The 12,626-nt window shown below is 40.6% G+C and overlaps 1 protein-coding gene across 1 annotated transcript in view; it reads left to right on the forward strand.

The window, feature by feature from the left end:
• Positions 1 to 1,567: 1,567 nt before the first annotated feature.
• LOC133136797 (chromodomain Y-like protein) overlaps positions 1,568 to 12,626 on the forward strand; it is a 41,880-nt gene continuing 30,821 nt past the window's right edge. The window contains exon 1 of the mRNA XM_061254538.1: positions 1,568 to 1,857. Coding sequence (XP_061110522.1) covers positions 1,834 to 1,857 — 24 coding nt within the window. The 5' untranslated portion in view covers positions 1,568 to 1,833. The remainder of the gene's footprint in view (positions 1,858 to 12,626) is intronic.

Below are 12,626 nucleotides of genomic sequence, written 5' to 3' on the forward strand. Positions count from 1 at the left end.
TTTGACATTCGTCAACATGAGTTCAGCTATTGACAGTCAATGAAGCCATTGTGAAGCTGAGAAGTAAGAAATAAAAAAAACAGACAAATAGGCAAAATAATAGGCTTACCAAAATATACTGTTTGGAACATCAGTAAGAAGAAAGAGAATTCAACTCTTTAATTAGATTTGGTCCTCTAAAATGGGGGGGAATATATATAAGAAAGGATGTTATTCCTACACGGACCACCTGGTATTGATGTAAGTACCTTGAAATGAAAGGTGACAGTCTGTACTTTATCCTGATATTCATCGTTTCATTTTTAAACATTGTGCTGGAGTACAGACTCAAAAGAACAGAAATTGTACCACTGTTTAAATACTTAGACTGCATTGTATGTCTTTGAACGCTAGCAGTCAGCCATTGCTCATTCAAGTGTACCACTTGGTTGAGTAATACCAAGTAATAACTATGTAATATCATAATTTAAAATAAGACTTAAAAAACAACAATCTCTTAATTGCAGTGTGCTGAAGTTAAAATAGACAGATATATAGGGATGATCACTTCACCTCTACTCTAAATGTTGCAGTCCAATGTTTTCATTGTGATGGACTGGCGACCTGTCCAGGGTGTATTCCTGCCTTTTGCCCAATGTATGCTGGGATAGGCTCCAGCCCCCCTGCGACCCTGTTCAGGATAAGCGGGTTAAGATATGGATGGATGGATGGGAACTGTCCTGTACTAAGCGCATGACCAGCAAGGAGAGTCATTAGCATTAATCAGATTTGATGTAAAAGATTATTAGCTATGGTCAAAAGATCAAAATCATAGAGAGCTATGATATCTAACCTAACCAGTGATGCATACATTTTGATTACACTTGACAGCATTACTTCTTCAGTGTTCTCCCAAACCTGTCTGTTTTGTGGGTGACTGACAGTTATCCTGGCTGATCCCCTGCCCCAATGTTCAAGGTCAGAGTCACGAAACCTGTAGTATTTTCAATTTGCAGTCTCTAACTTGGCCACTTGTTTATGGATTTTTACAAGACCTATAAAAACAATCCTATTCAATATTCTCTGGAACCCCATTGATCCTCACGATGTCAAGGTCACTTATTCAGGTCAAGTTTCAATTGTAGGTTTTTTACTACGTTTCCATTTGTCTTATAATACTTGCTCATGTAGCTACCAAATGCTTTTAACTCTGGTTACTCTCTAGTACTGCTGTCCGACTGTTCTATTTGGTGTGGAGAGTTTGTGACGCCAATAGCACGCTTGAGTTGCAGTGTGGATTAATTGGAGTCTTCGTTGCAATTAAAAGTTGATTCTACATGTCGAAACACGACACGGCTCCAATTTGATGGTCCTGAAAACCGGAATCCTCCGCGTGCATCCCATCTTCCCGAGGTTAATATCGTTCACAACCCGAGAAGACCCACCCATTAGACTCGGAACCATCTACTTTCGTGGCGTCCCCCCCTCTTATCTGAGCTCGATTGAGACTTCCTGTGTTACAGAGTTTGGAAGCTGGAGTCCGCGAAGCCCCAGCGCGCAGTCGCTTCTGCGCATAATTATACTGGCGTTTACAGAAACTGAGCGAGCGCTGGGTACGACAACGAGTTACCCAGAGACTCAGCGAGGGGAGAGAAGGACACAGAGACCGAAGTGTGCGTGAGAGAGGACGGAGAAAGAGCCCAAAAAGTGTGTGAGTCTGGGCGAGCTCGCTCACTAGTTAGATAACTAGTCAGCAACTGGGAAATAGTGTGGAGGAAAAGGCCACAGAGCGACAACAACTGAAAGGAAAAGTGTCTCCAGTCGGATTAAACATCGGCGAAATATCAACGCAGTATGGCCTCGGAAGAGCTCTACGAGGTACTGAAACCCATTTAGCTCGCTAGCTACTGGAAAACAATTCCGTTTTGTGCTATTATCCTTTTCGTTTGTCTGCTTAGTTTTTACATATCCGTGCTTGCGGCTTTCCGGGAAAGAAATATTGTGGCATATGCAACTATTCGGTCGTAAGCAATGAAAGGAAACGGAGGGTGAAACTAGCTAGCTAGTTAGCGAAGTTAGCCAAGCCAGCTAGCTGTTGGCCTTCTGCAATTGATGGGTGACTGAGTTGAACCTGCGTTACTTAGCAAGCAAGCAAACCAGAGGCTTTAGAGTGATGAAAGCTTGGTTGTGTCATGTGTGCATTTAGACAACAGATCTACCGCTTTGGAGATGCAGTGGGGGTTGGGGGTTCCCGAAAGTAGTATAGTCGTTTGATTGAGAAATTAAGTGTTTTGATGGTTGTTGGCGTTAGGTAACATTACTTGGTAATGACTGCCATGACTTGAAGAATATACAAACTAGCAGGTCACTACCAGTGTTACCTGTAACTTAGTTGAGTAGCGCTGGCTAGATGGAGTAATTAATATTGGCAAGCAGGGATAGTTCTGAATCTTTCTCACTTAAGTAAATTAACGTAAATATATTATGGTCAATTATGTGGTTGCTGGTGATGAGCGTTGGTAGATTGATAGCGTTGGTTGGTTAGTTAAATTAGTTACATACGCAACACCTCGCTCGATGGTCCAACTGTCACCCGTCAAACCTACCATAAAAGTGTAAACGTTGATGATGGATGTTTGTGTTTTTTCTTGGCTAACTATCCATTTATACAGGTCTATTGATGCGCAATACCGAAAACGTAATGCATGTTGGCGGTTTGAGTATCGAAAGATAGTGAACCAGTTAGATGTTTTATGAAATCCAATGAAATTGAAATAATATTCCACATTTTATTTAACTAAATTGTCTAGCAATTTTGCTGACGAGGTTTCCGCATTACTAGGTGATTGCTGGTGACCGACTTTCATTTACCTCGTGGTTTCTAACGAGAATTTCTGCCAAACATTTTTTGGGAAGCTAGTCCAGATACTAAAGTTAAATGTGAATCGCCTTTGACACTGGGATTGCGGATGGTGATATCGGTTAAGTGCGTTTTTGGAAGCAGTCGATGATGCATTTGTCTTTGTCTATCACTTGGACTATTCATGTAAACTAAATACAGTATTTCGGAATTTCACTAAATCACATGCGCTTTTCTGTAATAGTGGTTGGCGCATTTGTCATTTACTCGTGTGTCCTTGTTTTTCTGAATGCTCAAAGAACGGAAAACGAACGGGAATTATTGGTTTACTGGCATATGGGATGATGATGCGCTAATGCTGCAAGTGGAGCTGGTGGAGCAAGACCCGCACGTGACCGCAATTGCGTGGCTTCAGATCATAGTTTTGTCGACACAATCGCTGGAACAACCTTTTTTTTTTAAAAAAACAAACATCGCGACCAGTTAATTTGTTTGCGTGTTCTAAGGATTTTTTGTTTTGTTTGTTTTTTTTCATCTGACGCCTGTATGGAATACAATAAAGGTGCCAGCAGTCGTCCTCTGCACGCCTCATAATCTTAATTGGCAGGTAACCGTGTTGCCCTGTGAAGGTTGGAAGAGTGTAGTTCTGCTGCCTGGGTTTGTCTGATGGCATTAAGCGGTTTCTTTCCAGTTGTGCGCAATACTTCCTTGTCGGGTTTCATGGTGGATTTTTGAGCCTGATATACAGTGATGAGAGCTGCTTAACTCGTATTGTTGCAGTGACTGAGCACTTCCAATGTGAGATACATTTGGAAATCACTGTTCCTCTTTCCCTTTTGGCCCAGGACCAAGTTGGGGAAATGAAGTCAGTGAAGAACTATTGGATTACACGTATGCCTCATTGTATGTAGTATGCATATAGCACTCTTGCCCAGAGCGACACAGGCTACTTTATTTGTACATAAAATCCATTCGCTGAGTACAGCTGAATATTAACTGAAGCAATTGTCGTTGAAATGCGAACAGCTGGATTTTACAAGCCCTATTCCCCAACCATTATCTCCAGTCCGTTATTCCATTGCAAGTGTAGCTCCGGACCTATTACAGTTGTCATCGATGTGTTTTGTCGGTAACAGTTCTGCCTTTTCCACCGTTATAGCCTTCGACGTTTTAAATGAAAAGTGAGCCAGCAGCAACACTCATTTATCGTTGAGAAAAGCGGTTTTGTAATTTAAGGGGAAAATTGACACCGTGAAACATTTTCTCACTGTGAGAAGGAGGAAATTGACTGGATTCCTTTCTTTTTTTAGCTTCAACAAAGTGACCTGAACTGGGCTTTAAGGGGTATTCCATGGAAAAGTCCCCTCTATAACAGCAATATCATGTATGTATGACACACTGCCACTTCAACAGAAACAGTGAAGACTTATTGGGCATTCTGTTGGATGTGGAAGAGTCGTAGTCTTGGGATGCTCCAATCGGTGTACATCATGTGACAGCCTAGCCCTGGCCTATTCATTAGGCTGTGCTTGTGTATTTGTCCTAGTTTCTGTGTTCTGTTTGGTTATCTGTTCTGTCAAATGTTCAGAAATGTTGTTAGTTTGGCGTCGCATGCGCATTTGTGGGTTATAGAAAATTCTTCATGGAAATGATCTTTGCTACTGAAATGGAGACCACTGTATCACATCTGTGTTGTTTTTAGGACTGTTTTATTACTTAGGCTTTGGTGACATTAGTTAAATGTGAAAACTAAGAAATTGCCTAGCAAATAGGTAAGATTGTTGTGTTTAAAATCACAATCCTTTTCTGATTGAATTACATTTTTGGGGGTGGGAGGCTTATTCTGAAACATGCACAAGCATAAACCTTGCCCATCAACAATGGAGTCTACCAGCAAGTGATCCGTAGATTCTGTGTCTCCTGTGGTTAAACCAAAGAAAATGAGACCTATGTATCGTGTGCGTAGCGACATATCTCGAGCCGTGTTTAGCTAAACCTAAATTTCTCTCAAATTGTAAGTTGCAATTGCATCATTTGCCGTAGACTATCATATCTTACTTATACAGCCTGCTCGTTACATAGCCAAATAACTTCCTTTGTCATATATTTGCTTAGCTAAAGTTAAAACTTCAAAAAGTAGTGTTGTGTAGCACAATAAAGTCAGCATCAAGTCACCTGTTCGGCTGACCTTTTCTTACTCGGAAGCTATGAAAAGACGGCAGGTTTTGTCACCGTTTGTCACTGTCAGCTTTCAAAAACAGTGGAAGAGAACCTGGAGCGAGCGGGGGGGTATCGACGTCAGCACGTTCACAGAGAAGGGGGAGGGATAAACAGTGTTGTGGTTTGAGGATGTTTGTTGCTGCAATTCCTATTTTGGCCGTTCGGAGTCCGAAATTTACCTACTGTACCTTTATGTAAGCAAGACCTTTCAGATCTGTTTGCTTGGCATTTGAATGGGTAAAACCAGGAGGTGTTGCTAAGACTACTTGCTAATAGTTGGCTGAGCAAGTTAAAATGCGTTTTGGCTGTAATGGTCTGGTTCCAGATATTGTAGAGACTTGAGTTCTATGGGATCTTTGTCCTGTTAAATCAACATCCTCGCACAGCTGGCTGGTCCTGGGCCGTCTCAACCTGAAATAGTGTAGAACTCGGGCATATCTGAAGGACAGACAGGCTCTGACACATTTCTAAAATAGCTTCTGAAAGAATAAAGTTGTTTGCAAATAATTTAATTTAAAATGTTCTAATGTGGTTCCCAAAGTTGTACAGTCAAGTAATTGAGTTGCTAATGAGCTATATTATTTTGCCCGTGCACTGTGAAACTGCTGTTATTCAGGCCTAAATGATCGTCTGCTGCAGAAGACTGTCCACTGATTATGTTCAAGCAGGTCCAATGCGCTAATATAAGTGCATTACATTTTTTAATTAATATTCATAAAGATGTCCCCTGCTTATTTTTTCCATAAAATTTTGAACATTTACCAGCTAAATGATGGACGTATTCCTGCAGTGATGATCAGAGTAAGTTATTTCAGTGATTAGGCCTATATTTAATGACCTCCCTACCCTACAGTGGCTTCAGAACGTATTCAGGGACATGTCTGATTGTCCTTGGGTGGCCCAGCCAAAGCTCAGGCTTAAACCCCATAGATCATCTGTGGAGAGACCTGAAGATGGCAGTTCAGACTCTTCTCATCCAGGGAGGAGAGCTTGAGAGGATCTCCCAGGAAGAATGGGAGAAACTGCCCAAATCCAGGTGGGCAACTCTCACAAGCTTTGCACAAGAAGACTCAAAGCTCTAATTGCTGCCAAAGGGGCTTCTACAAAGTACTGAATTAAGAGTCTGAATACTTATATAAATGTGAGATTGCGGTTTTTGATTTCTAATATATTTGCAAATCATTATAAGAACATGTTTCCAGTTTGTCATTATGGATTATTGAGTGTAGATTGATGGAAAAAATGGCAATTCTATCCACTTAATATTAAATCCAATCCAATTAAATCTGAGTCTGAATACTTTCTGTAGCTGCCCTATCTGTTTATTTTAATAATTGGCTGTTGTTCACCATAAAGAGTGCATAAAAAGTGTCAGATTGTTATTGCACAATGTGACTTGGTCTAATGAGAGCACTGGGAATGATCTGCCTGCTCATCACATTTTGAGTTCTTCAGCAGAGAACTGGAGCTGATTTTCAGTCTTCACATCCTAGATTCATGATCTAAGTGGACATGCTCCTGTGTGTTCATCAGTAGAGTGGAGAAAAAGCCGGAATCTTCTCTGTGGGCAGCGTCTATTGAGTTAATCCAGTCATCTGAAAAGGACTTCTCTTTGCAGTATGGGTGAATTTATTAATACATTTATAAAATTTCCACACACACACACACACACACACAGGAGATTAAGCAGCCCAACAGTGTAATTGGGTTAATAAGCCCTCATCCGGGTGTGACTTCCGAGGCCACTATTTGAATCTAGCCCAATCAGTCATAATTCATTAAATATGAGACTCAATTTGCTGGAGTCGGCTAGACTACTGAACAAGTAATAACTTGCCAATGGTGTAAATATAAAACTGGGATTTTGTACAGATACCATAGTCAGCTGGTCTAACGATTTTACTCTTATTCCAATGGTTTATATATGATTTGGCTTATATTTTTATTTAACAGTAAACTTTGCCAATGCATTTCATTGTATATGGTGCAGGGCAATCGTTGTGGTGACAGGGTTAATGTGGTCCTTTTAAAGCAGGGAATTTTCACTTTCAATATCCGATGGATATGATAGGCTACTGGTCTAAGGACCAACAATTCGACTTGATTTTAGAAATAGTTAAATTACTCGGTCCTGGAAAATGTAGGTAAGCTAGCTCTGGCCAACATTAGATATATAGAACAAAAAACGTTGGATAGTGATTGCACTATTAGGCTAAGTTGTAAGTTGGACAAAAAAAAAAAAAAATGTAACTGCAGCATTCAATTACCTGTGGTGTTTGCATTTTTAACCCCCTGAAATAGCCAAATACCGCTTGCTAGAATCTTATCTTTCAATTGTCCGACCAATTTGTGCATTTTGTCACATGTGAAAGCACATTTATTTAATTAAACTTAACATTAAGCTTCAGGAAAAAAAAAATCTGTAAACGTGTACAACTCAGTTTTAACTGTTCACACCCCTAGTCGGGTTTTTAAACGTTTTTTTTGTATCTGAGAAAGGATTCTAAATACGAGAATGCATTAAGTTGTTATTTTTGTATGAGTGGTTCTTGCATGGGGTCAGATCATCTCTGTCAACCTGGGCACCCTTCACCACAGTGTAAAACTGTTGGTAAGGTCGGTTCCAAGAGTTCCCAGACTTCTTAATATTACATCTGTTTCTGTCAACAAAATAATTCATCAAATTAATCCTTTCTATCTTTCAAAGAGTGAAGTTTAATATAGTCTCATATAGAACACACCACCATGTAGGCTACACAAAACAGCTGTCACCTTACTCCTGTCCTGGCTTTGATTCATATTTGGTGTCCATTTTCAAAATCGTTTGACTGACTTTGCTTTAGGCTGTTTGGTCAGTCTCACGAAATGTTTCTAAGATCCGGGCTAAAAGCAGGATCTTTTTGGTCTCATCCATGTTCCTAAAAGGTGATGAAGACCAGGGCTAATGTGTCTGTTGTATTCAGGTTCCCAGTTTAAATGGAAAGTTTCCCCTAATGGCTACATTAAGGGCACACTGGCTCTGCAGTTAAGTCTCTCTTAAACACACTTTAATTGGTGGTAATTTTGTTCTGTTTTAGTTGGTCATCTTGTTTCTCTGTATCCTTTGTGCTCACAGTATTAATTCTGGACTGTAGGATTGTAGATCTGTGCTTTAACTGCAAAGTGCTTTCAGTGTCCAGTTTTGGAAAGGGCTTAACAAATAACGATTAATTTAATTGGTCTCTGTTATAAAATACAAGTAAGTGAGGAGTTCCTCAGTAAATAAGGTCACATTATAATTTCCGCTGCAGGGAACAGCATTTAGTGCTTTTTTAAAGTCTAATAACAATAACTGCCACCATGGGCGTAAAGGCGATCTGTAGTCTTTTTTTTCTTTAATCCTGAGAAACCAGACATCAGTGTGTAGGTGAAATACTTCCTGGGGAAGAGACATCACTATTATCTGTTGGCTGATATGACAGCCAATCAGCAGCAAGGCCTTGCAGCTTCTATTTGATTGAAGAAACCGCATGATCACATAGAGGATGCACAAACTTCAATAGCCTCTGCATTTCAGTGTTTTTTCTGGGAAGCATTTCACATGGCCTCTAACATTTCTTTTACTGCCACTTTGAGCCAATCGAAAAAAAATATTTTCATATTATGCTTAAAAAAAACACAATTTTATGTATTGTGCAGCCATAATTAAAGGCAGTATTGTATAATGGTTAGAAAATTAAGAAGGTCACGTGATTGATCTCCAGTTGGGGCAGGGTATTTTACCCGAATTACTTCAGTATAGATCTGCTCTTTTCTATATGTACAATGGCAAAAAAAGTATGTAGCTCACTAATTAAATAAAATGTTTTAAAACCGGAATTTTATCACATGATTCAGAAAGTTTACCTGGAGGGTTTCTTCCATGGACACTCTGCTGATGGATGGTTACAGAAGATCACGCATGAGCAGCTCCACTTTGACAAGCAGTGAAAAACACTCAAATCATTTCCATATTTCCTTCACCAGAGACACCATGACACCATGGCCATATAGGCAATAAAGCATGGCTGTCCAGGTACCTATTTTTGAAACTGATTGGAGAACAAAAATACAGGTCATCCGCAGCAATGGCTGCCGTGCAATTTGAGCCTCCTTCGACCAAGAAAAGCACGAGGAAGAAGGATGCAGTGGCCGGACTGAGTTTAGCCTGAAGCTCGTAGAGAGGACACCGCGTCCGTAATGAGAGGAGGATTCTGATTACCCTGCTCAACTTAACCCGCCTGCTGTGCTTTTAATGCACAGGAGCATCCATTAATGTGTCAAAGTGCATAAAAGCCTGTTTTACTGTCCATGGGTAGGTGGCATAGTTATTTCATTATATGGTGCCCAGTTATTGAGGGGAGTGCACGGTTTTTCCATTCGCATGTAGGCTAATGGGGGCGATGGGAGCAGAATCTACATCATTACCAGCAGTATTTTCCAACTTCATGATTTTAAGCTATGTGTACCAGACTAATTCTGCTAATAAAACTCCAGTTTTAACTTTATACGGCGAGCTATAATAACGTTGAGTGCCCTTAACATCATATTATCAAAAAATGTGATTAATGTTAAGTGTCCAGTACTGAAAAATGGCAATAAATCAATACTGTTCAGATTTTGAAGAGTTATGTGATTAATATGATTCATATTTTTTGCTGGGGGATATGTTTGTGTGGGACTCGCGTAACAGACAGCAGATCATAAATATTGCCGGTGTTGGTGTTTGGTACCGGCAGCCTTTGATTTGACAGTAGCAGATGCAACGGTGAATACACTTACTGAGCTTGCTGCCTAAGTTTTGGCACAGAATAGTGACAGACCATTATACACTTCAGTTCTTATTGGTACCTGTGGTTCATTGACAGTGTAATTGCTTATGAAATGTTGGATTGTGAACTGCAAAGTAGTGTAATCACCAAGAAACATGCAATGAAAGCATACCTTAATGCAATCTGATGTTTTATTTGGTCTAGGACTACATTTAATCTGTCTGAAACTGGCCGACAGTTTTCTCATTATATATGTTTAGTGATTTTTCTCAGTTTAATGCATCCTGAATTGCCTCAGCATGATGCGACTGTTTTTATTTTATTTTGTAAAATGTTTTTGATCCGTATGATCAGTTTAGAGGAAAGTTTTAATACAGACAAGCTAGTGTGTATGCAAAAAATTCAGATGACTATTGGCTGAAGTAAGAACTGTTTGACTGTTTGAAGTAAGAAGTGATCTTTTTCTGAAAGAGGAGTTGTAGCTCAGAAAGACCGTTCATCATAACACCCCCCCCCTCCTCCATTTTGAGTTTTCACGAGCAACTCGAGGCAGACTGCTATTCGCCTTGTGTAATGACAATACATTTGTTCAGAAATTGGTTTTTTTTTACCCAACTGGTGGTTGTATGGGTGGAAATATCATTTTTATTTTTTAAACCCTGTGGTCATGGAAGTCATGTGTTGCTCTCCATGGTGCTGAAAACCAGTAAATTGAACACATCAATTAATTGTTGTTTACCCAGGTGTGTCTGTGCAATGAATTCTTCCATTTTGGACCATGCCTTCTGGCTGCAACTATAATAAGCTGTCTTCTGATATGTGGCCTATGTTCCTAATTTATATGTTCAGCGGTACATACAATTTTGGGTATGTATTTCATGTACTGCGGTATGCATTTCAAAATCATTTGACTGATGGGTATTTTTTTGTGTGGGTATTTGAAAAAAAGGAATGCCATTGCACTTCAAAGAGTTTTACTTCTTGTTAAAAAAAAAAAGAAAGAAGTTAAATTCAGTGTAAAAAAATACACCTTTTCACAGTGCATTTGCTTGGTGTTGGATTGCTTGCATTCAGTAATAATAATAATAATCACACAGCGTTTTTCATCCCCTCTGTCTCTAGTCCCCACGGATGCATGCTCAGATGGCTTCTGAGTGTCACTGATAAACCGAAGGCAGCTAACTGAAGTCTGAGTCTGTCATCGGGTTCAAAGGTCACGCCACATGCTGACTTAACAGTCGCACACGTCATGTTCCATGCAGGTCATGGACCATTTCAACATGTTATGCTGGTGTTAGAGTGCAAAGGATAGTGGAAAATGTTTCTCCTCATCTGTGCTCTAGCGTAACGTATCCGGGAGAGTGAAACCCTACAAAGGAGTGAAAACTCTCCACTTTTCAATTCCTCCTCACCTGTGATTTATCACCTTGTGAGGTAATCCAATGAATAGGACGATTGTGATCGTGATGTAGGCTAGCACCTTCTTTCCCTGCCAGTTTCATAGAAGCTGTTGATTGTTTTATGAATAATTTTTTAAAGAGTAGTTGTTTTTTCTGGATTTCTGGGGTTCCTTTCCTAGCATAGCTATGAGAATCCAGTCCTGAGGGGCCGTGTTGTCTGCCGCTGACTTTCTGGAGTATTTCAGTTGTTGAGGATTCCACACGCCTTTTTCTCAGGTTTTCAATTGGCTGCTGATTTAAAGGAAAGCTTTAAATCAGCAGGCCTTGGTCCCTCCAGGCCAGGAGTGGGCAGGGGGCTGCTTTGCAGCTGTTGGTATTCAATAGATGGTTTTCAGTAGTAGCTTACATGTTTAATGCAGTGTTATGTTGCGGGAGAGAGAACCAAAGCATTTGGGCCTGTTTACATGCAGTGATCAGATCGGCTTGTCTAGATATCCGAGATGGTATCCTTGCCTTGTTTATATTGAAGTCTCGCTGGACGTAACACTGTGTTTTTAAAACAGAGCAGACAGTCCCCGGTCTCGTCATGCACAGAGGGGAATCAGAGAGGGTTACGTGTATAGATGGGATCACACTACAAAAAAGGTGTGTGGTGGGGAATTGATTCTCTGGTTTTAAAGGATCCATATAAAATGACATTTCTCTTGAAGGTTGAAGGTGTTTTAAAAACACTGTGAATGTATCAAACTATGAAACTATTCTATAATAATAGGACTGTTACTGTCATTATATAATTTTGTTCTGTTGATAGGTAGACCTGTACCTAACTAGAATTGTAAATCAACTTGATTCTATTATAATTACTCCGTGGAATGGCTTCTAGGGGTAAAAGAACTTGATTTGATGTATGGAGTCTCAGTGTTGGATGGAGTTAGCCTGAATACTGAAATAGACACCCTTCAATTTCTCTCCCAGAGTTAATGATAATAAGTTAATGGTTTAAGTGCCGAGTGCTTGAGAAAGAGCATTGCGAAGCGGAGCTAGTCTCGCAGGTTAAGTCTACGCTAACAGGGCCATCTTTCCCTCCCCATTTCCGTGACAGTTTCAGTGCCTCGTTGGCAATTTGAAGGACCCTTCAGAGTAAGCGCGCTTTCCTAACAACATTTTCCCACGTAGGTCGGCGTGTTTCCACTCCGCCGCTTGAATTGAAGAGCTAATCACCTAACGTCCGTGAACGTGTTCCCCGTCGGGAACGAGAGCGGGGAACGAGAGCGGGGAACGAGAGCGGGGAACGAGAGCGGGGAACGAGAACGAGAGCGGGGAACGAGAGCGGGAACGAGAGCGGGAACACGCTCGGGGCGCGGGGACGCGAGCGCT

The sequence above is a fragment of the Conger conger genome, chromosome 9 (assembly GCF_963514075.1).
Source record: "Conger conger chromosome 9, fConCon1.1, whole genome shotgun sequence".
Taxonomy (NCBI): Eukaryota; Metazoa; Chordata; class Actinopteri; order Anguilliformes; family Congridae; genus Conger; species Conger conger.